The 27,595-nt window shown below is 42.6% G+C and overlaps 1 protein-coding gene across 15 annotated transcripts; it reads left to right on the top strand.

The window, feature by feature from the left end:
• Positions 1-27,470, top strand: MAJIN (membrane anchored junction protein). Of its 15 annotated transcripts, none has more exons than XM_079103387.1 (13): positions 41-212; positions 497-620; positions 7,918-8,035; positions 14,659-14,704; positions 17,345-17,420; positions 17,600-17,725; positions 18,741-18,772; positions 19,154-19,266; positions 19,849-19,922; positions 20,464-20,527; positions 24,230-24,293; positions 25,217-25,325; positions 25,972-26,107. In XM_079103387.1, the coding sequence occupies exons 2-12, from the start codon at positions 572-574 to the stop codon at positions 25,295-25,297; spliced, it is 843 nt and encodes a 280-aa protein (XP_078959513.1). In that variant the 5' UTR covers positions 41-212; positions 497-571; the 3' UTR covers positions 25,298-25,325; positions 25,972-26,107. The 15 variants fall into 15 exon arrangements, 14 of the variants coding, with proteins under 14 accessions (XP_078959508.1, XP_078959507.1, XP_078959513.1 ...); XM_079103386.1 differs by having other exon boundaries at positions 25,942-26,078; XR_013757696.1 differs by lacking the exons at positions 19,849-19,922; positions 25,217-25,325; positions 25,972-26,107 and adding exons at positions 24,593-24,929; positions 26,806-27,470.
• The last annotated feature ends 125 nt before the right edge of the window (positions 27,471-27,595 follow it).

Consider the following 27,595-nt stretch of genomic DNA (forward strand, 5'->3'; position numbering starts at 1 on the left):
GCGAGATGCTCAGCTGCGCGTGCGCATTAGGCCCGGCGGGCCGGCGGGCCAGTACCCGAGCGTCGAGCCCGGCTTCGCTCGAGGTCGGCGTCCGCCTTTCTCAGAGAGCGTTTCTTAGCAGGTACTCTGGCCGTGGCCACTTTCCTCAAGCGGGACCGACCCCTAGTCAGTGCGCAAGAGCCTGGCTGAGCTCGGAGCGGCCGGGGGCTGAGGTAAAGGCCGCCCGCGGCCCGATGCCCCCGCGAGGTCGGCTTTGCGGCCCTTTCCTCCCCGAGGGAACTTTCCGCGGCCCGGCCCCACCCTCGCAGTTCCGCAGGGGTCACTTCTCGGCTCGGGGACGCTGCAGGGCCAGGCGGAGGCCGAGGGCAGCGCGGCCCGGCCACCCGCGTGCTGCCGCCCACCCAGCCTCCCGGCCCCCAGCTCCCCGCACCCGCCTGCTCCGCCCAGAAACGCCCCCTGACGGAAGTGCTCCTCGTGATCCATTACCACCCTCTAGGCCAGGCTCAGCAGTTGCCATGAAAACGAGACTTTGTCCGATGAAACGAAACGTTTCCTGTCGCATCCTGTCCTAATGATTCCAATGCATCTCTGGCTTTCAGATGCCTGGTTGCGCCTTGGAAGTAAATATTTGAGTCATGTCTCTCACTGAGCTCCTGGGTCAGCTCCCCTGGCCCTCCATTGAATCTTGGCATCTGGGGAGGTGGGAAGAAAGATGCAGGCCGGTGCACGGTGCTGCGCATCCTTGACTTGTCTCAACTCTAGTTCCTTCGTTTGCAGGTCTGCAGGTGGTAACCCCCCCCCCCACACACACACACACAATAGCCAACCGAGTAGGGTGTCTCCTGGGCACCTAGAAGCTAGGCATGTGCAAAAGTGAACTCAGCATCCTCCTCGCTACATTCAGGACTGGGGGTGTAGCTCAGTGGTAGGGCAAGTGCTAAGCGTGCATGAGACCCCTGGGTTCAATCCCAAGCACTGCAGAGAAGTAAAAACAGCAACAAAAAACCTTCCAAGCCTCCTTTTTCTTTCTTTTTTTCTTTTTAAGGAGGAATCACCTAGCCCACTAGTCACCGTGGACTGTTACCTCTCACTTCAACATTACCTCCCCAAGAAATCACCAAATTGGGCATCTTCCTAAGCATCTTGCCAGTCAGGGCTACTTAATCTCCACTATAGTCCAGGCCATTGTCAGCTTCTTCCTGAAACCACTGGAGTCCCCTAGCTGGTCCCCTCTCATCTCCTGTTCTGGGTTGTTTCCCACATTAACAGCCATCTGGTCATGTCATTTTTTTAATTATACCCTTCAGTGCCTTCTGATTTCTTAGGATTGACTGCACAGTTCTGGCTTATAAGGAAGGCTCTCATCCTTTCTGCTTTCTTCCTAGATGATCTCATCCATTTCAGTAGCTTCAAATGCCTTGTAAATACTGATGACTCAAATTTATATTTCCATCCTGATTTCCATTCAGATGCTAAGAGTTTTCCTCCTTAGCATAATCACTTGGGTGTCTAATAGGCCTCTCAGACTTAACCGAAACAGATCTATTGATTCTGCACCCCAATATCTTTTCCTAGAATCTTCCCCATCTCAGTAAATGGTATGTACCGTTATCCAGCTAATTGCTAAGAGTCATCCTGAGCCCCACACCAATCTATCAGTTGATGTAAAATGCACCTCAAATTCAATCATGACTACTAAAACCCCAAGTCAAGTCAGTAGCATCTTTCTCCTGGAATACTGCAGCACGATTGGGCTCCCTGTTTCTGTTCTTGTTGCTTTACAGTTTTCTTCCTTTTAGCAGTCAGATATTTAGATACTTATAAAACGAACCAATTTTTCTTCCCTTTTTAAACCCTTAGCATAAAATATGGGCTTTTCATAGTGACTTATAAGCCTTGCATGGTCTGGCTCCTGCCTAACATACTGACTTTATCTCCCTCTACTCTGTCTTCATTCTCTAATTTCTGGTCACATTGATCTTTGTCAATCACTGAGCAGCTGTGCTTGCTGTGTTTTGTACTTGGGATGCTTTTTCTCCTGATCTTTGCATGCTTGTTTCTTTTCCATTAAGGCCTCAACTCTTGTGATCTCTGAAAATCCCTCACTGGCCACAAAAGCAGTCTCCTACTCACTCTACTTTGAAAGCCTGTTGTAAACCAAGTGAGGTGGCACACCCCCATACTCCCAACTACTTAGGAGGTCAAGGCAGGAGACTTGTTAAGTTTGAGGCCAGCCTCAGCAACTTAGCAAGACCCTTTCTCAAGATAAAATTAAAATGGCTGGGGATGTGGCTCAGAGGTAGAGTGCCCTGTGTTCAATCCCTGGTACCAACACGCATACCCACAAAAGATATTTTCTTCATACTACTAAGAATACCTCAAATACACTTAAATATTTGTGTGCTTATTTTGCTCTCCATGCATCCTCAAAGCCCTTAGACACAAGGATTCGCATCTCTCTTGTTACCTAATGTATCAGTGCCCAGAATGGAACCCAGTGCATGGTAGGTTCTCAAGATGCATGGGAACTAACAGCTAATCCATAGACTCTGCACTTGCACACTGTGTTCCAAGTTACTACACTTCTCTCTTCCAAAAGTGCCATGCTTGCTCCCAGCTGAGGACTCTTGTACCTGCTGTTTTCTGTGAAACCTCAGAACCCACACCTACTCACCGTTTGTGCCTCCCTAGCTCCTATCTGATGCTCAGAAATCAGTCACTTAAGAGTGGGCTTCCCTGACTTCAGTATGGTTTAAGTTCCTCTGTAACATGTTTCTATGTCACTCTCTTTTTATGTAGCTGTTAAAACTATTTGTAAGCTCTCTGCAGGCAAGGATCAAGATCTTACTGTCTTCACCTCCAGTACTTAGTTTCTGGCACACAGTAGAGATGCAGGTATTTGTGAACCAAAGGAATAAAAGTTGAATGAACACAAGATTGAAGTAGTTAAATTGGGGTAAACATTAAGAGAGCAGTTAGCATCGAGTGCAAGTTAGATGAATCTGCCCTGCCTACTTCAGTAGAAAACTTCGGATCATGTGAAATGATCATTATGTATAAACTACAAGTGTTTTATAAATAAGATATTTGGGGGGCTGAGGGTATAACTAGTGGTCGATCATTTGCCTAGTGTGTATGAGACCCTGGGTTCAATTCCTAGCACTGCAAAAAATGAATAAAAGAAAGAAGGTTTTTTTTTTTGTTTATTTGGTTTTTTTTTTTCCTGGCTAAGGTCTATTAACCATCAGATCCCTGTGGTCTGATAGTCTTTCAGTATGCAAAACTTTCTGTTTCTTGTCAATAATTAGCCTGATTCACTATGCTTAGGTGGTAAAATATGAAGAATTAAGGCTAATGTTGAGTTTAGGCCAGTTTGTAAGGTAACAGACAGGGTCTCACTAAATTAGCTGAATTGGCTTCAAATTTGTGATACTTCTGCCTCAGCCTCTCAAACCTCTAGGATTACAAGCCTGCCCCATTGTGCCCAGCACTTGGTTTCCTTATTTCCTCAGAATCTACCATTGTTTCCTATCAAGAACAAAACATATGTTGGAGGCTTCTTTTTACACTTCCCTGTATCTTCTGCCAGTAAGACTGTCGAGGTGTGTATACCAGAGACTCGGTTTACAGCTGGATGTTGTGAAAGATACTTCCTTTCTCTTCAGCTAAGGCTATTCTGTCCACCACTTACTCTTCTGAAACTATTGATGTTGCTTTTCTTTTTTCCGTTTTCATTTTTAATCTTCTCCCTACATGTATTGCTTCAGGGCAACTCGCCCAGTGGTATAACCAAAAAGTAAAATGTCCCTCATTGCCTGCAATTTTACATCCAAATATTTTTTGGGTTCCTGGGGTTGGTAGGATTCTTAGTGAGTTCAGTGTGATGTGAATGCTAATGGAAAGGTTGATTTTCATGTGACAAGCCACAACTACTAAACAGGTAGTGAGATAAGAAACCACTGCATTTTTTAATAAAGAGCACAATCCTGATCCTATTGACAAAAGGAAGTTTTTCATTAACTTTTAGGGTTAAGGTAGAAGTAGAAGATGCACTTAGGTGTGAAGAGTAATTTAAGAGGTTAACTTAGATTCATTTCTGGTTTATTGAGATGTCCACTAAGATCTTTTGATTTTATGTCAGAGTTATTTTCCTAACTATAAAGTTTAGTTACTCTTCTTCCTTCCCCAAGCAAAACCTGAAATAGTTCCAAGGGCAAATCTATTCCTGCATGAATGCCAATGGCATTTTATAAGGTTATGTCTTACCAGAAAGAGGGGGACGTAACCTTTGAGAAAACAGAATGACATCAGTAAGCTTGGAAGTAGCCTCATCAATCTCTTTCTGTCTTGTATCTTAACACTGGGATAAAAAAAAAAATTTCTTGGGCTTGGGGGTGTGGTTCAGTGGTAAAGCACCTACCTAACATGAATAAGGCCCTGGGTTCAATGTCTAGTACCCACCCCCTGCAACACACACACAAAATATACACACACATGTGAGTGTGTGTGTGTATGTATTATCTATTACATGTATACATATATACACATGCACACACGTGACTTACTTATTGGGTAACCTATGTGCTAAGTACTATAGTGAGCCATTATACATAATTTTATTAATTATTCTTATTACCCTGCATTGTGAGGAAGTGAATAGTTCCTTTGAAAATGGACAAAAAATATGAATGTAGCAGTTTACACCCAAATTATAATTCTAAGAACCATTTATCAGAAAAGATCATATTTGTTTCAATATTTTTGTCCAGAATGAGTTTGCCTGGGGTCATCCTGAGTCATGACTGTGAACAAGTTGTAGTTTAAAATGACAAGGTGATAGGTTATAGTGGGAAAATGCAGGGACCAGAGATTGACAATCTTGGGGGACTGTTCCTGGTTCCATACTGGATTATGTGACTTTGTGGAAGTTGTTACCTTCATTTTTTTTTCCCCTTGATACCAGGAGTTGAACTCACGGGCCCTTTACCACTAAGCTACATTCCTAGTCCTTTATAATTTTTTATTTTGAGGCATGGTCTTGCTGAATTGCCAAGATTGGCCTCAAACTTCCAATCCTTCTGCCTCAGCCTCCCAATAATGAATTATAGGTGTGTGTCACCATACCTGGCCCTGTGTGTCTTTTAAATCTAATACTTGGGTATTTTCAAGGAAAGTTCTAGGCTGGGGACTTGTCAGATTTTTGATTAAAGTAATCAGTTTTGCTCTCTGATTCACTTTTCTGTAACGCATTAAGAAAGAAACTCTTTCAATCTATCATCACAGCCGCTTTATATTATACTCTAGAGTTTATGGAGTGGCTGCTTACCACATCTATATCATTAATTCTGCAGCAATCCAGGGGTAGGTGCAATTCCCATTCTAGATGTAGAACTAAGAAATGAAAAGACTAAGTGCTTGCTAATGACTAATAAGAGGCAAAAGTAGAACTTAAGCCTTGGTCTTCCAACTTTAAATATGCCTTTTGCACCAACCCATTCTTCTGTAATTTCTTTTGCTTTAAAGCCACCATGATTTGTGGTCATCTAAAAATGGGTCGAAAGTCTGATCTTTTTCTGCAAGGTGACATCAACTTAATTACTGGGACATAGTGTCACCATGGCTACAGTAGAAAATGTTGGAAAATAATGCTGTGAAATCTTTGAACCACTACTACTATGTTGTTGTTTTGGATTATGCTGTCTAATCTGTGTTTTCAAATGAAGTAATTAGTGTGTGATGTTTGTTTCTGAAGTGGGCAGCCAGCAATTAACAGGAACAGGCCCCAACTAGAAGTAAGTTGTTTCTCCTTCTTTCAGACAGTCAGCTATGGTGTAGCACGTGACATTTCCTCTCTAGATTGTCACATCCCGCAAATGTTCTTCATTTTTTTTTTTTTTTTTTTGCTCTGATGCTTTCAGTCATCAGTCTGTGGAAAACTGACTGCATCTTAGAAGAACTCTGAATAACAGAGCTAAAGTTCTGTGGCAGCAACCTAAGTCTTACCTACTACATAGAAAAGTCATCTGGCACCCAAACTCTATCAAATCTAGATTGAGTTCCTGCCATACCTTGGACAAAGGGCTCAGCAAGTTTTTTCTTGGGATATAAGCAATATTTCCACTCCAGTGACTTTGTAGTTGGCATCAAATATTTTTCACTTTTGACTGCAATTCTAGTCTAAATAGTCCCATGAATTCTGGCTCCACTCTCCTTTCATTCTAATCCCAGATAGCCGAGACCAGACACTGAGGTATCTCCTTACTGGCAACCCAGATTTAAACTTTGGAAATTGTGGGAAATTCCATTCTCTGGGCCCATAGACCTGCTGAATTAACCATACAAGAGTTTTCCCTGCTAAGTAGAAATGACATTAGGATTATGTGGAAGAATAATGGAAATAGACCTTTATGTGTGTATGATATTTTACTACTTGCAAAATTATTTTAATAACTTGTTTTTCCTCCTAATAACCTCAGGTATTCTATTGGCAGAGTAGTTAATGGATCTATACTTAAGTCTGAATTCAGATTCCAGTGTTCATAGCTATGTGCTAGTCACTTCAACTTTCAGTGCCTTGGGTTCCTCATTTGTCAAATTTAGACTACTTACCTCATAGACTTTTTGTGAGGAATAAGCGAGATAATATATATGCAGTGATTAGAATAGGGCTGGGTGCATTGGTGCATGCCTTTAGTGTCAGCTCCTTGGGAGGCTGAGGTGGGAAAATTGCTTGAGCCCAGGGTGTTCAGGGCCAGCCTGGACAACATAGCGAACCCCGTTTAAAAAAAAAAAAAAAAAAAAAAAAAAAAGTTGTGTGTAAGAAAACCAAGGCTTAGAGAAATTAAGGAGGATCACTGGACCTGAGATTCAAGCCCAGATTCTTCTTACATTGTACCTGTTCTATTTACTCCATCTCAGCTGTCTCTGAAATCAATACCTTGTGTTATATACAGGTAGCTTTGATAGAAACTCTAGACCTCTTTCTCTATTCATTAGTTAAAGTTCTATATGAAGAGATAAAAGGAATGCAAAGTTTATTATCTCTACAAATATAAAGTGGCACAGCAAAGCCCTAGTGACAGAAATTACAGTGTACCTTTGAGCACATGCCAGATGCCCTCTTGGAGGAGAAGCAGCATACCATACTCCCTCTATTATCTGACTTTACTGAGTTCCCCATGGAATGTAACTTAGGTGGGCAGAGTTCTGGAATCAGAAAAATAAAAATAGTAAGTGCTAGGGGTGTATTAGTCACTCTTGGGGTTTAGGGAAACCTCACAAGTAATGGAGAGGAAGAATAATAGGCAGGGAAAATAAGGCATTTCTTGCAAGATAGGAAAACCTTATTGTGTACATCCTTATCTGATGCATCGGCCATGTCAGGGAGCTATGCTAATTCCTTAATTTCATCTCAGATTAATGGTAAAGGTCCTCCTAATTATGCCTATTATTGATGTATTATCTGAATTTTCTCATTATTTCACTTGGGCCCTCTTCATATTCATCTAGGTTCCAGGAAAAGTGGGACTAGGGAAGGAGAATAGATTCAGTAGATATTTGGGAGAAACATTTCATTGTAACCATAAATTTGTGAGTCATCAGGGCAGATGTTAGCATCATTAGTCTTATGGAAGAGAAGTGGTTTGCACAAGGCCATAAGATAAACAACAAAACTTGTAATCTGATCTTTTACCTTCAAGCAGAGATTTCCCAAAACACCATGCATCTTCCCCATGCAGATAGGAAAATGATCCCAATAACTAATAGCAGACCTGAGTCTGGTACAAGGACAGTGGTGCTGAGTGTTGGGCATTTTACTTGAGAAGAGATGCTACAGATTGAATAGGCTCCCTTTCTTATATGCAAGGAGCAATCTTTTGCCTTTTAGTAATTCTCTAATATTTCTACTTCATTTAGGTTACCATTTGGAAACAATGAGTTTAAAACCTTTTACCTACCCATTTCCAGAGACGAGATTTCTTCATGCAGGACCCAATGTGTATAAATTCAAAATCAGATATGGCAACAGCATCAGGTAATTTTAAAGGTAGGAGAGTAGCCTGTGGAAGCACAGGTTAGTGTATTCTTCCAGGTTCATCCCTTCTTTGTCTTCATTCAGTCCAGGAAACTGCAGTCCAGTTGTTGCATTAGCACCTTGTAAGATTCTCTGTTATGGTTTGATTCTAAAAATGTCCCCTGAAAAACTCATGTGTTAATGTAGAAATGCTCAAAGGTAAAATTAATGATTATATTATGAGAGCTATAGCCTTATCAATGGATTAATCCATTTGCTGGATTAATAATTTGAATGGACTACTGGATAGTAACTATATGCAGGTGAGGCGTAGCTAGAGGAACTTATGTCACTTGGGGTGTGCCCTTAGAGATTATGTCTTGTTCCGGGATCCCCATGCTTGAACTCTCTCTCCCTCTGCTTCCCAGCTGCCATGAACTGAGCAGCTTTCCTCTGCCATGCCCTTCTGCCATGATGTTCTACCTCATCTTGGCCTCAGAGCAATGGAGCTGGCTGCCCATGGACTAAACCTCTGAAACCATGAGCCCAAAATAATTTTTCCTCCTCTAAGTTGTTGGGTATTTTGGTAACTGCAATGAAAAACCGACTAACACAGAAATTGGTACCAGGAGTAGGGTTATTACTATGACATACCTAGCCACGTGCTTCAGAAACCTTTGCAACGGGGTTGCAGGAAGAATTTAGAAAAATTTGGATATGCAGGCTAGGGAAGGCTTAGAATATTATAAGCAGAGCTCAATGGGCAATTCTGATGTGTGCTCAGAAGACCAGAATGCCACTAGGAATGTGAACAGTAAAGAATGTGCTCGTAAGGTTTTATATGGGACTGTATTGGTCTGGCAAAAAACTTGTCTACATTCTGTCCATGTCCTGAGATTTTGTGTGATGATGTATTAAAAGTTATGGACTAATTAATCTGACAGAGGACATTTCAAGGCAGCACAGCATTCAGGCTATGACATGGGTTTTGCTGGTAGTTTTAAGCAGTTTGGCCAGACAAGAAGTACTTGTAAAATTGGGGCCAAGAAAGGTATGAGTGTGGAATAGATCACCACCACTAAGGAGAAGCTAAGTACTTTGCACAGAAACAAAAGAATAAGATGCCTTAAGGGCATCTCAGGAATAGGCAAGCCCACACCTACTGCAGACTCAATGGTGTAAAAGTGAAAACTCATTTAGGGGAACTTGTGGCACCCTGCTTGCACAGGATCATAGGATATTGTTTCCCCAGGATTCACTTCACTGTGCTTGGTCCCACAAGCACTCAGAGGCCTCCACAGTCTTCGTCCAAGGGGGCCTGGGTACTGCTTAAGCTGGCAGCAGACCTTGGGTCTTCTGTGTTGTGCTGGTTCTGCAGGAATGCAGGGGGCTAGAGAGGCCTCCACTGAGATTTCAAAGGAAGAAGGCCTGGGAAGCCAGGAAAAATGCACCAGAGTTGGAATCCCTACAGGTAGCCCCTGAGAGGGCAAAGCATGAAGCCATGAGAATGAAGCTGAAGCTGCAGTGGAGACCCCAGGAATTAAAAGATGCCATGAATGCGGAATGCATGCCAAGGAAAGCTGCAGGAGGTGAGAAGAGCCCAAATGAGAGAGGCCATGAGGGCTGCAGCCATTTAGGCTATGGGACAGAGCTACCCCAAGCCCTTTGGAGATCACATCTTGCAGCCGTTTTCCCCAGATGCCAGACAAGGAACTACAGGACTTATTTGCCCAGCTGGGTTTCAGTCTTGTATTAGTCCCATCTCTTCTTTCCATGCCCCTGTTCCTCCATTTGGAATGGAAATTTACAACTGGCGTGCCATTGTGTACTGGATATATAGAACTTGATTTTGACTTTTACAGAAAAGTAAAAATCAGTTTGCTTTGAGTCTTGGAGGAGACTTTAAACTTGGACTTTTGAGCAATCCTGTAACTGTTAAGACTATGGAGACTCTTGGAGATAGATGAAATGCTTTTTGTATTGAGAGATGGACATGAGCTTTTGGGGGCCAGGCATGGAGTGTTATGAATTGAATGTAAAAATGTCCCCTTGAAAAGCTCATGTGTTAATGCAGGAATGTTCAGAGGTGAAATGATTTGATTATAAGAACCATAGCCTCATCAATGGATTAATCCATCTGATGAATAAATAAAGGACTATTGGGTGGTAACTATAGGCAGATAGGGTGTGACTGGAGGAAGTAGGACACTGGGGGCATGCCCATGGGGATTATATCTTGCCCTGGCTCCCAGCGTGTGCACACACTTGCTCTTTGTCTTTCTCTGCTTCCCAGATGCAATTAGCTAAGTAGCTTTCCTCTCTTATAACCTTCTGCCATGATGTTCTGCTTCACCTTGGGCCCAGAGAAATGGAGTTGGTCAACTGTGGACTGAACCTCTGAAACTGTGAGCCCCAAATAATATTTTCCCTAAGTTGTTCTTGTCATTTATTTTGGTCACAGTGATGAAAAGCTAACTTATACACTCTTTCGTAGGTATTTCACATTCAATATTTTTTTATTCATATAAGTTGCCAAAATACGGGCATCATGCCTTTGGGGCAGTATCTTTCCATTTTTTTTTTAATCTTAGAATCTTTAATCCAAGAAATGGAGGGGCTGGGGAGATAGCTCAGTTGGTAGAATGCTTGCCTTGCAAGCACAAGGCCCTGGGTTTGATCCCCAGCACTGCAAAAAAAAAAAAAAAAAAAAAAAAAAAAAAAAAAAAAAAAATGGAAACAGTCCAAGTGTCCATCACCTGATGAATGGATAAAGAAAATGTACTACACAGTTGTATATAATTCCATTGTACATACACAATGTAATATTATTCAGCCATAACAAGAATGAAATCCTGTCATTTGTGATAACATGGTAGAACTGGAGATCACTATGTTAAGTGAAATGAACCAGGCACAGAAAGAAAAATATTACATGATGTTACTCATTTGTGAAGTATAAAAACATTGCTCTCATAGAAGTTGAGAGCAGAATAGTAGTTTCCAGAGGCTGGTGAGAGTTGGGGGAGGGAGGGATGGGGAAAAGTTAGTCAATGGGTACTAAAGTATAATTAGGAGTAAGAAATTCTCATGTGCACAGTAGGGTGGCTAGAGATAAAAATAATACACAGTATATTTCAAAAGCTAGAAGAAAGGAAAGGAATTTGAATGTTTTTATCACAAAGAAATGATAAATGGCTGGGCATGGTGGTATTCATCTGGAATTCTAGTTACTTGGAAGACTGAGGCAAAAGGATCACAAGTTCAAGTCCAGCTTCAGCAATTTAGCAAAACTCAGCAACTCAGTAAGACCCTGTTTCAAAATGGAAAAAAAAAAAAAAAAAAAAAAAAAACTGGGGATGCGGCACCCTTGGATTAATCCCCAGTCCCCCCACCCCAAAAAGGCATGACACCAAAGAAACAGAAAACAAAAGAAAAATGGATAAATTGGACTCTACAAAAATATTTTAAAATTTTTATTTATAAAAGTACCTAACTGAGTACAAAGGCAACCCACAGCATGGAAAAAATATTTGCAAATCATGTATCTGATCAGAGTTTAATATTCAGAATATATAGAGAATGCTTACAACTTAACAACAAAGAAAACAACCCAGTTAAAAAACAGACAATGGACTTGAATAGGCATTTCTCTAAAGAAGAGGTACAAATGGCCAGTGGCTTATGAAAAGATATTCAATATCATTAGTCACTAGGGAAATAAATATCAAAACCACAATATACCTGCCAGCATGCCTTTAAAAAAGGCAGAAAGCAACATTGTTGGCAAAGATGTGAAGAAATTTGGAGCCCTTGTATATTGCTGGTAGGAATGTAAAATGGTGCAGCTGCTATAGAAAATGGGTTGGCAGTTTCTCAAAAAGTTAAAACAGAATTGCCATATGACCAGCAATTACACTCCTAGAATTGAAAGCAGAGATTCAGATAACTTGTACAGTGATGCTCATAGAAGCATTGTTCACAATAGCCAGAAGGTAGAAACAACCCATGTCCATCAGTGGATAAATGGATAAAAAAAATGTGGTGTATATGTACAATGAAATACCAGTTGGCCATAAAAAGAAATTATAAAAGGAATGAAGTTCTGATAACATGTACAAGAGGGATAAATTTTTAAAGCATATGCTAAGTGAAAAATTCAGTCACAAAAGGACAAATATTGTATGATTCCGTTTGTATGAGATATATAGCATAGGACAGTCAAAGAGACAGAAGGTAGATTAGAGGACATGGGGGCTGGGAGGAGGGGAGAACGGAGAGTTAGTGCTTGAGGAGTGTTTCTGCTTGGAGTGACAGAAAGTTTTGGAAGTAGTGATGATGGTCATACTACATTGTTAAAGTGATACCACTGAGTTATATGCTTAAAAATTTGATTCAGGGCTGGGGAGATAGCTCAGTTGGTAGAGTGCTTGCCTTGCAAGCACAATGCCCTGGGTTCAATCCCCAGCACCTCAAAAAAAAAAAAAAAAATTGATTCAAATGGTAAATTTTATGTTAAATGTATTAATTTAAAAATGATATATCCATGAAATGTTTGTTTTTATTTTCAAATGTTTCCAAAAACAAAAAAATGGTGAGAAGATTGGCATCATTTTACATTTCTGCAAATCTCATTAGTGTCTGGCTTAATAGAAGACTGCTAGCTAGATTACTGTATCTAGTTCCACATTCAATTTGTTGCATTGTGTTTGTTTGTTGTTGTTGTTGTTGGTATTAAAAAAGTCCAGGGATTTGAGTTGTGGTTCAGTGGTAGAGTGCTTGCATAGCATGCGTTAGGCACTGGGTTCGATTCTCAGCACTGCATATAAATAATAAATAAAATAAAGGTCCATTGACAACTAAAAAATTTTTTTAAAAAAGTCCAATTCAGGGGCTGGGGATATAGCTCAGTCAGTAGAGTGCTTGCCTTGCAAGCACAAGGCCCTGGGTTTGATCCCCAGCACCCAAAAAGAAAAAAAAGTCCAATTCATAAATTTGTAGTTAGGAAAGCGAGGTAGGAGCATATTAGTAGCCCTTTCAGATCATCATAGATAGTCTTCTTTGACCCTACATCAAAACTTGACTGGACTGGGCATATATATAGTTCAACAGTAGAGCACTTGCCTAGCATGCACAGGGTGCTGGGTTCCTTCCCCAGCACCACAAAACAAAAACTAAAACAAAAACATGGACAAGTGGTAGTTTGGGGTTTTTTCAAATGGTAGGTTTTTTTTTCCTCCTTAAGGTTAGTTGCAATGTGGAATCTGAAATTATAACAGTGAATTTTTTGAACTCTATTACGTTAAAATCTACTGGCCTATCTTGTTTTTTGAGTGCATGTTTTATTTAGCATGGTTTTGTAGTATGATGAATTCCATTGGTCATTTTGAAATATTTGATTCATTGACTTACACAGATCCTCCAAATGTTGACACATTTCATTATATAATATAAAAAATTATTAATGTCTCTACCAATCTTATCAGATTCACACTGTCAAACTCATAATTATGGATAGAAGTTTTCCAAAATTCAAAATTTCCCTTGAAAGCCCAGATATACCATTGACAACAAATACTGTCGGTTGTTTCCCTTGACTTGACATGCTCACTTTATTCATTTTTGAGAAAATGTCTATCAAACTCCCAAGTCTGAATAACAACCATAGTTTGTTTGGCAGCTGGTCATTCGAGTAAAATATAATTTCGGGAAAAAAGCTCTTTCAATTTTGCAACTTAAAGAATCACATGAATGCTTCTCTTCAAGATAGTCATTATATATTGAACCATCGTATTTTGGTAAGTAGCAGAAATACTTTATGCATATTTCCTATTTTATCATATAACACATTGTAAGATACTGTCATGTACCATATATCTTAAAAAGCTAAAATAAATTAGTTTGAATGTTTTCTTCATACATAAATGATAAATGAAGAGGTGGATACGTTTACTCTGATTTAAACATTGTACAACCTATATACATGTATCAAAACAGCATATGGTACCTCATAAATAAGTACAAATTTTGTTTTCATATATCAGTTAAAATAAATTTGAATAAGTTTGAAGATGAAAAAAGAGATGTAATCAAGGATTGAAGTTTTCTATAATTATTTTTTACTGCTTCCACAAGGGTATTACAAGAAATTGGATTTTTTTCCCATGTGGCAGTAAAAATTACTGTGACTGCTGGTACAGCTTAGTGCAGTAGCTAGACTTGTGCCAGGGCACCAGCAGTTTTGCCACTGTTGCTCTTGCACTAATGTACAAATGAAAAATTATAAAGGCAAATAAAATTTTAGTAGCAGTATAAAAGCTTTTGCTCTTGGACACCCCTGGAAAAGGTCCTGAGAAGCCCCAGGGACCCCCAAAGCACACTTTGAGTGCAACTGGACTAATGAATTATTAGCTGTTATAGTGGGGATTTCAGATCTTGGCAGGTCAACAGAGAAGACATTTTGGTACAGCTTTTTACCAGTGCTCAGACCATACCACCTAGGTGATCACTTCTTCCCACTGAGCAGCAGCCTCAGCACACACAATTGTTATGTATTTCATATCTCTTCAGCTATTTAAAGAATAGACCAGAATCTGTTCTTGTGAGAGCTTTCCTTCTTATTCATCTTTTATCTGTTCACCTTCTAGGGGAGAAGAGATAGAAAATAAGGAAGTCATCATCCGGGAACTGGAGGTAAGGAAAGAAGCAAACTACTCCTGGAAAAGTCACTCTTTCCACCAACGATACATTCACATCCAGACTTCTAATTATTTCCTACAAATTGAGTCACAAACTCCATTTGATCACTTGGCTTCTCCCTCCCACATTTCCTCTGCAAAGAAACTTCACTGTTTTTCTAGAGAAATTTAAAGCCCATATCCTTTCTCAATTCTAGTTGAAGTGTCAGCACCTTTGAGGCTGAGAGTTACTTTGTTTCCACCAGAGTTCCCAGATACCCCCCTCTTTTGTGGGGGCTGGCACAGAGAAGGCTTCAGGAGCCCTTCCACCTTCCAGGGCTCTGGAAAACCTCATCCCAACCACCGCCTGGTACTTGACGTCCAGGAAATTCAACTGTAAATACTAGACAAGGCTGCTGTCGTTATTTTAATTGGAAACATTTGCAATTGCTTTATTCCCATTTCGTTTTCATTCCTGTTCTACCCACTCCTCTAGTTTTAGGCTTCCCAAGAAAAGACAACTGAGCAGTTAGGCAACTTTGTAAATCAGTGAAAGCATTGAATGAGTTGGAATTCTGGGAGCTTTGGAGTCTAGTCCTGATTTGGTCACACTAATGAACTGTGTGACCCTGGCAGATCATTTGTCAGTCTGGATCCCAACTGCCTCATCTATAAAACAAGAGGTTTGAACTCATTTATCCTCTTCTAAGTTCACAACTCAGTGATTATGACAAGTGATTTACTAAGATGTGCTTCCACATTTCAAAGAATTATTATATATTAAATAACTTAACCACAAAACTCTATGAAAGCAAATCTTTGAGTCATAGCCTTAAAAGTTCCTGTGACTCTCTAGCTACATGTTAAAAGGTACATTAGGATCTTGCAAGTCTTCAAGGATATCATTATAAATAACAGTTATTTCCATATAGCACCGTGAAAATTTTCTTTTTAAAATTCCGAGCAGAGCTAACTTCATGTTACTTTGCGTCAATTAATTTGGACAGAGACAAGCTCAAGGCACCATAGTGAAATGAAGGGAGCACAGACTTGAGAACCCGAATTTGAATTCTCTTTCTTCTGTTCAAACATATGTATGTGACTTTAGGCAAGTTACCTTCTCTCTCTGAGTCTGTTCCCTTACCTATCAAATAAGGTTAATAAGTGGTGCCTACTTTTAAGACTGCAGTGAGGATTAGGAGTAGTTGTATGCAGTGCCTACCAGCAGCCCAGTAAGTGGTAGCCAGAGAGTATTTACATATGTTTATATATCATACTAAATTTTTCAAAGTGCTTTTTGTATCTTCTCTTTGTCTTACTCTCATTAGTTTGGGGGCAGATGTTATCACTGTCTTTCATTCATTTATTAATCGTCAGTGTGTATTTATTGAGAGCTGATCTAGCTTATGGTGAAGAGTGTGAGCTCTGGAGCCCTCCTGCTTGGGCTCAGATCCTGGCTCCTTTGTTCCCAGCTGTGTAAACCTTAAGTGAGTTTTTTTTACCTCTCTTTTTCTAAGTTTCCTTATCTGTAAAATAGGGATAATAAAGCTGCCTATCTCATAGGGGCTTTGCAAGTATTAATATATATATATATATAAACATTCACTTGCCATAGTAATTTTTGAAAAAATATTAACTGTTATAATTATAAGCAAGACACCATGCGTGTACAGAGACTGCAGAGATTAAAAAAAAAAAAAAAAAAAGTTTCTTTTGAGGGGCAGGGAGTACCAGGAATTGAATCCAGGGGTACTTAACCACTGAGTCATATTCCCAGCCTTTTTTATATTTTATTTTGAGGCAGGGTCTCACTGAATTGCTTAGAACCCCTCTAAGTTGCTGAGACTGGCTTTGAACTTTCAAGCCTTCTGCCTCAGCCTCCTGAGTCACTAGGGATTACAGGTGTGTATCAGACTGCACCCAGCAAATGACAGTTTCTGACTCCTGAGAGCCCAAACAGGAGGAAAACGAGGTTTACAGAGGTGAAATGACAAAACTGGAACTGAAATTCACATTTTTCCCGTAGAAAATCAGCAGTCTTTTTATAATACCCAAATGTTTCATTAGCATACACTAATAATCATGTTTAATTAGGGATTAATTGGTCAAGATTTAAAAAGACTACAAGAAAAGGTTTGATTTAAGCAAAAGCAAAATAACTGTATATTGATAAATATAGGTATTATTCATTCATATATCTGTTTGTTAAGGGTTTGTTCTGCATCACCCATGATGGTACACATCATAGAAGGGATGCTAAAATAAATCAGTAATATATTCGACTTCAGTTAGATCTCCCACTAAGGAAAATGAAACATGAATGTTGCATGTGAAATGTAATAAAGGCCCCAAGCTAACTACTGTGAAGTTTGGGACAGCAGTTGATTACAACTCGAGAAAGCTTTCTGGAGGAGAGGACTTTTGAACTATACCCTACAGGAAAGGTAGGTTATGGGCAGGGGATGGTGGATGGAGAGGACATTTGAGGCAGAGGGAACAGTAAAAGGACAGAAGTGAAGAAACAGAAGACACATTCAGGGAATAGAAAATAGTTCAGTTTTGTTAGAAGACAGGGTATGTGAGAAGCAGTGAAAAATATAAATGGAAAGACTGGCTGAGATTTGACAGTATTGAAGTCATCTCACATCTTTTTCAGGATTCCATCCGTGCAGTCTTGGGAAACTTGGACAATCTGCAGCCCTTTGTTACAGAACACTTCATCGTGTTTCCCTGTATCCTTTCTTTCCTGGCTGTCATGAGCTATAGCTGCCATTGTAGATTCAAATGGAAGCAAGAAAACCATAAGCAGTTTGGAGGGAGGGTCATGGAAAGGGGCAGGGAATCTAAGCCCTAAAGCCGTTCTCAGGGAATGCATAGTCATCCTTCCTCACTCCTTAGCACCATTTCCCAGATAAAAGCAAGTGGGAGAGAGTTTCCCACTTGAAATTCAAACATGGAGAAATCATCTTGATCCCCTACCCCTTTGTTTTCACTCTGTATGTGGAAATGAAATGGTTTCATGAAAACCTGTCACCTGGTAAGTAGCATGAGAGGACTGGGGGTGGTAGAGAAGAAAGAGATTAGCAGTGCAAACTGAATATGGTGCAAATCTGCCAGACTGGGCTCCAGCTGCCCTGTAGAAGCCAGGACCACGTGCTGCCTGGTTGAAATCCCGTGGCTTGGCTTTTTTTTTTTTTGATACCCGGGATTGAAACCAGGGGCACTCAACCACTGAGCCACATCCCCAGCCCTTTTTTGTATTTTATCTAGAGACAGGATGTCTGAGTTGCTTAGCGCCTCGCTAAATTGCTGAGGCTGGCTTTGAATTCTCGATCCTCCTGCCAGAGCCTCCTGAGCTGCTGGGATTATAGGTGTTTGCCACTACACCCGTGACTTTGCTACTTAATAGCCATATGACCTTTGATCAATTATTTAATCTTTCTATGCCTCCTTTATGAAATGGTGAAGAAAAATATCAGTACCTACTTCACCATTAATCTTCATTAAAGAGAGTAACTGTATAAACACTAGATGGAAATACAGAGTCTGACTTAGAGTGATCTCTCAATAGAAGGTAAGTCTTCTATAAACACTGTCTTCAGTTTAGAGAATCCAGTGACTTTCACCAGTGACTTTCACCAGTTTTTAATCCCTGAGGGCCATGGGTTATTTTACTCATTGAGGGACAAGAAAAACCTGCTGGAATGATTTGAAAAGGGTGCAAATGCCTTCAAATAGTTCACTAATTCACTTGTCACCGATGCCTGAAGTCCCAGTTTTTCTTTTATAGTAACGATTATCTCCTTTTAAGTGATATATCATCAAAATATAATGTGACTCAAACCCATTTCAACTTGTAGGTGACAGTCCTTCTGGAGCAGGGAGGGTGAGAGTTTGAAGACATTGTTTCTAGGGAAAGTGATGCCAGGTGGAAGGGAGAAGGGCACATGGGGGAAGTTTTGTCTGGGGCCAGTTCTGAGAAGCAAATAGTAGCCAGAAATTCAGGCAAACAGACTTTGGATCCATTATGACGTTTCAATTTCCTATTGTAGGGAGACCAATAAATGACAGTCCTCTTGGCTTGGTAAGTTTGCCCTTTCTGTACAAAATTAAAATCACTGTAATCACCTCATGTTGTCGCCAAAATGCTACTCTTTTCTTCCTCAGACTTTGCCACTTGGTCACTGCCTAGGTCCCATCAGAATTATAGGCAGGAGACCCTGTGTGTCTCCTTAGCTAGATTTCAGAGACCGTGAACATCTATCTATCCTTGCTACGAAGCTGGTGATAAAAGTTGCCTTTGAAGGCTGCCGCTGTAGCTCAGTGGTAAAGCACTTGCCTAACACGCACACGGCCCTGGGTTCCATCCTCAGCACTGCAAAAAAAAGCTGCCTTTGGCAGGTTAAAGTTGGGTAGCTCCCTTTCTTGGTATCCTCTTCAGCTGTGAGCCACTCCGCGCTCACAGGACTCTGGTTCTTCACTGAAGCTGCTAACGGAGAAGAAAACAGCAGGAGCCTCTGTGAGGAAGCGAGGACTTGAGGAAGAGCCCGGCTCCCCCCGCAGCACAGGGCTGCGCAGGTCAAGTGGCAGCCTCGGGAGGCTGACTCCTCCTAGCCTGGCTTTGCTACCTGAACTGGGGGCTTCCTCGGTACCTGCCTGTTCTAGTGAGTGGACTAAGGAAAGGAAGCAAGTTGACATTTCTGATGTAATTTGAACACAGTCCCTTTCTCAGCAAAGTAGGATTGTTCTGTTCACGGTGAAGGCTGAGAGGAAATACAGTCAGATCCGTACTGACTCCAGTGCAGTCAGTGAATGCTTACCAAGGCAGCATCATGGAAGGCCCGGTCAAAAGACACAAAGATTATGAAGCCAGAACATTATCCAGAAACACAGGGAACCTTGAAAGAGAGAACAAATAAAATATGATTATTCTGTTTTACTGAGTGAGCCTTAAGCTCTTAGGACCTTAAAGGTAGTCCAGGGAGAAATATAAATGCTTGTAAGAGGGTGAGTATCAATTTTTAGGTGAAGTATCAATTATACATAGCAACTGTTAGGGGGAATGTTGAGCACATGAATTACGAGGTAAAATGTCGGGCACGTCTCCATCATGTCGAAGTTGCTGTGGAGGCTGCTTATGATCTTTTGATTCTCTGTCAGGGACAAAATGAACCTACAAGACAGTTCAGCCATCCCTATTAGCATCCCAGAGAGGCCTGCTGGAATAATCCAAGGTGCGGTCTGCTCCCCAGCCCACGCTGCTTTCACCCAGGTTCAGAGAGGGCAGTCACTCTTTTCCTGGGACCGTGTGGATCCTGGGGTAGACCACAGAGGAGCTGCCCCCTGCCTTCCAGGTGCGCATGCTGGGAGAGCTGAGCTGGGGTAGAGCGTTCCTTTCCAAGCTAGGGAAATGTGAGTGTTCTTGGAGGTACGAAGCTTTGCTCTGTTCCATTTGAATGAATTTTCCACAGAGATGAGGCTTCAGATCTTCCCTTTCTCTGGGTTTTGATGCTCAATCAAGTATTTCAGAATCTAAAACCTGCTGTCAGTCACATTTCCCTTTTTCAAACCCCATATCCTTAAGTGTTTCAAATTGGGATTCTACTGCAAATTAAAGCAGCACCCAAAGAAAATTTGGCCACACAATTTTTCCTGCCAGCCAGGAGTGGTATAAAAATAGCCAACCTGCTGAAATATTCATTTGGGCCACATTTGCTTGAATGTGGTAATGTTGTCACTGCCAGTAACATTTCCTGGGCTTTTTCCCCCACTCAGGGCCAAGATGGGGACTTCTAGTCAAGAAAGCAGCAAAAAGAAGCCCCATATGGAAACCAGGAAGGTGAGCACCAAAATGGAGGCTTTGAGGTTCTTGGCTGCTCCTGCTCTGTGGCAAGGCAGGGTTCCTGTTACCTGCACAGAGTGTTCTTACTGCAGGTGGGACTGACTGAGTGCATGCTCAGGTTTCACTGTCTGCAGAACAACATTCAACTACTTCCCCCTTGCCACACCATCCCCGAAGTGGCTGTGTAATGCACACATGGATGAATGTTTGTTAAAACCTGCCTCTTCTCAACTTAGAAAGCAGCTGCTTGTACTCTGTAGTTGAACTGAAGTAAGAAAACAGGTTTGTATTGAATAGAGGTGGAATTCAGTGTAGAACTTTCTCTTTCAAAAACTTTGATTTCATCTACACTGGGGTATGAGTCTGGGAATGGCTAATTTTAACAGATGAGCTAGACATTTATCAGCACTGGAAATTGGTAAGAGAAAATTTCTAAAGCAGTGATGGGCTGGCCCCTGCCCATTTGGTTTGAATCTACTTACAGAGTCTGTTCCACATTTGAATATTCATATATCTGCTACTCCTTCATTTCAAGGCTTCTTTTCCATAATAGTCTCTAAAGTAGTGCCCTTTTACATTTTCTCCCCTCTTTAAATAGCTGTTGTTGTTATACCTGCCTTTATAGATCTTTCCTTTTTTCTTTCTGTTTCATATTTCCAAAGTAGCTCTGACCCTCAGTACCCAAACACCAGCCTCATCTCTTCACCTTCCCAGGACCTATAACATGATCAGTTATTGAGCAGACATTTACATGTACATGAATTCAATAAATTTTCACTGTGTCTGCTATGTGCCAAGTGCCCTGAAAACACCAGCCGTGTCAGGCCAGGCTGACAGTTACTTACAGATGGACCGTGTGCAGAGGAGGAGGCACAGGGTACAGAGAGAACACAAAGTGACCATGAAGGAAGGTTCCCAGAGGAGTCCTGAGGAGCTCAGTGAGCTTAGAGAGCTCAGGCTGAGAGGGAGGAGTGCAGGGTGTTTGGTGGCTGCAGCCAGCCCACCGGGAGCTTAGAGCACAGTACCAAAAGTGTCACTGGAGGGCTGGGGTTGTGGCTCAGTGGTGGAGCACTTGCCTAGCACACAGGAGGCACTGGGTTCAAGCCTCGGCATCACATACAAAACTAAATAAAATAAAGTTATTATAAAAAATCCACTTTAAAAATAGAAATGTTACTGGAGAGGCCAGCAGGAGAGGCCTCCTTCCAGTACTGGGAATTGAACCTGGGCCTCACACAGGCTAGGCAAGCATTCCACCACTGAGCTGTCCCTCATCCTGCAGTTTGCATTGCTAAGCCAGTTTTCTGCCTCCTGTTGGCAAGATGTTATGTTATGTGCTAGGGTACATACGAACACATGTAAAGCCTGGCTTCTTCTCTCCTGGGGCTTATAATATACCTGGGGGAGGAGCATACCCTTGGGGTGCTAGCCCTCTGCCTCTGGGGGCCCAGGACATTCCCTAGTTGTGCCATAGCCAAGTGGCCCACTGAGTGACTTTAGGAAGAAAGTCACCCCCTTCTCTGCCTCCCATCCTTTCTTGAGGTTTAAAAAAAAAAAAAAGACATGAAAAAGTACAAGAAGGGTACATGAAGCTCTGGAGAACAAAGACACTTTATACAACCAAGATAATTACTATTAAGGAACGTTTCCCTCGCTCCCTTCCCTTCATACCTTCCTATTCTTAGTTTGACACATCATCTCCCTCAAGAACTGTACCCACATCTTCTTACTCAACATAATTACCTTTTCAACCTGATTCTGGGCTTAGAAAAAAAACTGAGTAAAAGGAGCATGTTTATTGATTTTGACTCAAAGCCCAAAGACAGCCTCCATCACAGACCCTGTTCCCAAGGAGAGGATTTCTCCTAAATTAAAGTGATCACAGTAACTCTCAGTGTAAGTCAGTTGAGCTGGAAAAATTGAATTTGTGCCTATGGTCCAATGCTTGGTATTTTCTCTCCCCTTTGAGGGAAGTTAGGGTACAGGATCTCAGCCAGTGCAGACTGCATGCCTGAACACATTGGGAGCCTGCACGGGGAAAGCTTAGCTGAATGCGACAGTTATCTCATGAAAGGGATTTTGGATTTGGGGGAGAGGAAGAAGGAAAGGTAGACCCCTTCCCTTTGTTTCTTTAGGCGCTAGACCTAGAGACCCAGACTGTGGAAGAACAAAAAAATGTGGAGTGGAGGGGAATAAACAGACAAATGGCCTATAAGTGAAACAGACTGGTGCCCACAGCTTGTTTGCCCTTCTACTAAACCCATTCTCAGCAGATCTGGCCCTAGACGTGCAGAGATTTTCAGTGTGTTGTCCTGCTGGAGGTCTCTGCTCAGTCTTCTTCAGGCTGTTTTTCCTCTCTTACAAGTTTGCCTGGGAAAACCTCCTTCAGGATCACAGGAGAGCACAGAGGCCTGTGTCTTGTGAGGGTCTCCCTGGCTTGGGGTAGGCTCTACCTCTGCCCTTGGTCCTTTGCCCTCTAGTCCTTGCTCCCAACCCGAGTAGATGCCACTCTTCTAAGGCTACTCTGTATCACAGAATTTAAGGTCCAAAGCATAGTTTCATCAAACTTGTAAGAATAATTCCCTCAAGCCAGAAATCAGAGCTGGGCCCTCTAAATCTTGTCACCACTGTCTAGAAAAAGTAAGAATGGTCTATGGTGTCCTTTCTTGCTAGAGTTCTCTGCCATTTTTCGGGACTATGCCACTGTGGACTAGGATTTGAGAGGTTCGTGAAGAATCTCATCTCACAAAGATCTGTTCTGACCTGAAGCTTGTGCTGAGGGCGCGGCCCGTCCTGCATCGCCCAGGGCCCACTCTGAGTCTGCCTCCCTGAGTCCATCCTCCTCCAGAATTCACATCACAGCTCAAGGAACGTGGGCTTTGCCGGACTCTCTCAGGCACAGTCCCAAAGAAAATATATGCCTGTGTTTCTGATTATCAGGGTGTTTACTGAGAAATGCTGTGGTCCTGGAAACCAGTTGTAGAATGTCTTCTTCAAAGTACAGAGGAATTCCTATCAGGCAGTGGCTCGTGGAGAAATAATAAGTTTGCACGGTATTGTGCTGGCTGCTAATGCCATCGCCATATTTCTGCTGAGCCTGGCTCGAGCCATGCCGATCACATTTACTCTTTAATGGCACTGTCTGGAGTACCCTGCTCTCGCTGACCAGCTCCTCACACCCAAGATGAATCCCACCCATCCATGCAGCCCCCATCCAGACGTCACTCTCCCCATGAAGCCTTCCTTGACGACTGCCACCCACTCTGCTCACGTCTTCCTCAGCAACCAGGACACTCTAGAGACTTGGGGTCAGCCTCAGCATGCTGGCTTGTAGCATATGGGTTATAGGTTGGTTTTACCCCACAGTTACACGGTTCTCCAAGGTAATAGTAGGGTAGTCCTGATTTCTGAAGCCTCAATATTGTGTTAATAATAGTGGGCCTTCTCCTTAGTAAGGAACAGTAAGGTAAGCCCAGCTTGGCTTGTTTTCAGCTCGTAAATTTTGTGGTTTTAGACAGACAGTGGTTAGGGAGCTGATATGAAAAAGGACAGTCCTGTGGAAGGAAATCTCAGCCCTGCCCAGGCAGCCAGAAACCAGGCCCCAGTGCTGATGTGAAATCAGTTCATCAGAAAATAGCTATTCAGATCACCAGCCTATGTAGGAGTAAAACTTAAGACTTTTCTTGGTCTTTTTATCAGAACAAGGAAAGAAAACCCCAGCAGGCGACCCCAGACTCTGATACCACTGAAGCCCAGGAACAGGGTAGGTTCTGGGAAGTTCATATTTACCCTCCTTTAATAACGCCCCGCCCCCTTTAGTGCTCTGAGTCTGTACATACTCAGGGGTGCTGTGCCTCTCACCCTTAGAGTCACCATTAGCTGTCCTCCAGTGGGGCCTGACCTAGAGTAACAGACCCCCACTCCTGGCTCCCAAAAAGAGGGAAGGGAAGCAATAAAGCATGCCCCTCCTCTGCTTCTTTCTCTCTTTCTTTCTTTCTTTTAAGTTACGGATGGACACAATACCTTTATGTTATTTATTTATTTCTTTTATGTGGTGCTGAGGATTGAACCCAGTGCCTCACACATACTTGACAAAGTGCTCTACCACTGAGCCACAACCCCAGACCCCTTCCTCTGCTTCTGATAGTGAAATTGATGATCCTGCATTTCCAGAATGTTTCCAAATAAGGTGGGCAGTATTGTGGAAAAGTTGGAAGGGAGGTGTCTTTTCTGTGCAGCTGGAGAACCATCTTGGGGAGCTTTCTCTCCCTCCCCCTCAGATGTTAATATGAACACTCAGGGCACAGACAGGTGCTCTGCTAGGCCCGGGAATGCATATGGAGGTGGTGCCCTTCCAACTTGCTGATCTTTCACCCAGCATGATGATTCAGTGTGGACTGTAGTTATCCTAGAAGCAGGACACAAAGCAAGTGAGTTACTGGACACGCTGTCGTTCTGTGTGAAAACATCAGCCGTGGTGAATGACTGGGGAGTTGAGCTGTGTAAATATCCGTGGAGCCTGACTTTGAAAATACTCCAAGGTCAGACGAGCGTCTCATTGAGCTGAGATGAAATTGGGAAGGTCACAGCAAACAATTCACCTGGCTTTAAAGAAATCTTGGCATTTTCGTGTGAAAATAGCCCATGGACCAATACCTTTTTCCTGCCTGAGTGCTTTCCTTACAGATTCTAAAAAGGAACACAGCCTGCCAGGGCCAGTTGTCCCACCATTACAGCAAAACAACCCACCTCCACCTAAGGAGCTAGGAACCAGTGGCTTCTTTGGGTTTCTAAGGTAAGGTGAACTCCTCTCCTGCTATCAAACTGAGATCCAGTGTCCAAGCAGTGATCTAGCTCCAGAGCTGCCTCATTGAGTATTTCAGGGAAAATGAGAATAAAAGCAGATGACTTGCAGAAGTTTCTCAGTTATCTCCAGGATAGATTGTGGAAATGAGATTGAGGACAAGGGCCTTACCTGTGAATTCAATACCGTCTCATTTGTCTTTGTGCCCCTCACCCCCATCCTAGTATGCCCAGCGTAAGGCCTGGTTTCAAAACCTTGCTGGAATAGAGTCTCTCCTGTTTTACTGGAGCCATTCAGATAGTTTGGTTTCCAAAACATTTCTGTCCTTCCCTCTGAACCTGGGTTGTCTTCAGAGTCCTTTTGCAGAGAACAGTTAGCAAATCCCTCCCTCTGTCTAGGGTTCAGCCATCCCATTGTGATTCTTTTTCCTTTATTTCTCCCTTCTGAGTGTAATTAATTTAGGTACCTTCTCCAGTGCTGCTCCAGGCCTGAATTTCCATACAGTGGTTCCCCAGAGCAAAGTGCCCTGGCTAATGAGGCCTTAATGGGACTGGGGAGAAGGGAAGGAGGTCTCCAGTCTCAGCCTACTCTCCTCTCACTCCTGCAGCACCGTCTTCCCGTTTCGGTATTTCTTCAGGAAGAACAGTCAGTGAGCCTTCCAGACTCGGCAACAGAATGAAGGTCCTCTCTGCACCACGCCTCCAGAACTGTTCCTCCTCTGACTCCATCTTACCACATCTCCTTTGGAGCCATGGCCCTGACTAACTGAGCCCTGTTGTGGGTTTCTCTTGTCCCTTCTCCCTTAGAATAGTTTTTTCCCTAGTTAAGACATCAAGGAAAAAATGGGGCTTTCTAAAATACTATGGTCTAGGAATTTCAGTGCCCTGAGGGCCAGTGTAGGTCCTTTGTCTCCCAGCACTTAGGATCCTAATGCTAATAAATTATTTATGAAGAGTTATTGATTGCAGTCAGTGAAGCAGATTAAGAGAACAAACTTCCCTCAAATATAGAGAAAGCAATGCACAAAACCTCCCCTGGTCTACCCTACTGCTGTTTACCAGATGACGTTGGGTGGGTGAGTCTTACTGATCCCAAACCTTAGGGAGCAGGGTTGTGCAAGACTCACTGTCCGGAATCCTGCTGCCTCCAAAGAAAGGATCTCTTCCCCAATTCATCTGGGCTCCAAGAGACAGCCTCTCCACAGATAAAATGCTCCCCGCCACTCTATCCCTTTGGTGCCTTGACAGTAGCACCAATTAGTTTATCATATTAACTGGAAGCCAGTCCAGGTAGGGCCCCTGGAAAAGGGCAGGACACCCTACACTGTATTCAACCTCTGGCCAGTCTGGGACAGACAGTTTAGACCTGTTTGGCCTCAGAGAACCAAATCAGCTGATGGAAATTTAGGAAAACTCCTTTTATCTCAGAACAAAAGGATCACTTTTTAACTGTTAGAAACATCCAGTATTAGAATGGACTACCTGTGAGGTAATGAGTCCTTGTCACCCAGAGTCTTCAAGTAGCTAATTATCTGACATATGTCCGAGGGTTGCTGTGCTGTGTGGGAGAGTAGGAGCAGGACTGCTCGGTCCTTCTGTTTCCCTTGTTTGGCTGCCCCAACTCTGGTGGGGAGAAAAGAAGGGGTAGGTTGCTGTGGGAGGGGCTGGCAGGTAAGGGCCCAGAAGCTGATCAGGGAGGTGCTGGAGGGGGCCGGAGGGTGTGTGGATTTGAGGGTCAGCAATATGGGTAACGCCAGCTCCTTTCAGATTGTGTTTGCAGCCCCTGCCTTACTGTCCCAAACGTGGCCTCCTCGACAAAGCTATGAAGGGTACAGCTCCAAAACCTGGACTAGCGGCCGGCGTGGCCTTGGGGAAGTTCTTACGTTCTCACTTGGAAAATGAGGGGGTGGGATTTGATGAGCTGTTAGGGGCCTCCTAGCTCTGGCAGTCTGTGTGACTGGCCTGTTCTTTCTGAGTCCGTGGCCCTGAGTGAGGCTGCCCACAACCACCAGTCTCCCTTTTGGTCTCTGCCCTGCCCCAACCTCTGGCTCCTGCTAACTAGGGGCCCCGGCCTGACTTGCCACATTCTTGCCCCAAGTTTAATTTAGCACCATGGGTAGTACAGCAGGAGACTTGGGTTCTATGATTTCTTTTTTTTTTTTTGGGTGCTGGGGATCGAACCCAGGACCTTGTGCTTACAAGGCAAGCACTCTACTGACTGAGCTATCTTCCCAGCCCTGAGACTTGGGTTCTAAATCAGCC

The sequence above is a fragment of the Sciurus vulgaris genome (genome assembly GCF_902686455.1).
Source record: "Sciurus vulgaris genome assembly, chromosome: 11".
NCBI lineage: Eukaryota > Metazoa > Chordata > Mammalia > Rodentia > Sciuridae > Sciurus > Sciurus vulgaris.

Bases quoted from the DNA above. Each gene is read 5' to 3' on its own strand.
- MAJIN (XM_079103381.1), top strand. From the start codon at position 572: ATGATTCCAATGCATCTCTGGCTTTCAGATGCCTGGTTGCGCCTTGGA. The intron at 17,421-17,599 runs GTATCCTTTCTT...ACCATTTCCCAG, and splicing joins ACACTTCATCGTGTTTCCCT to ATAAAAGCAAGTGGGAGAGA. The intron at 18,773-19,153 runs GTAAGTTTGCCC...CCGCGCTCACAG, and splicing joins ATGACAGTCCTCTTGGCTTG to GACTCTGGTTCTTCACTGAA.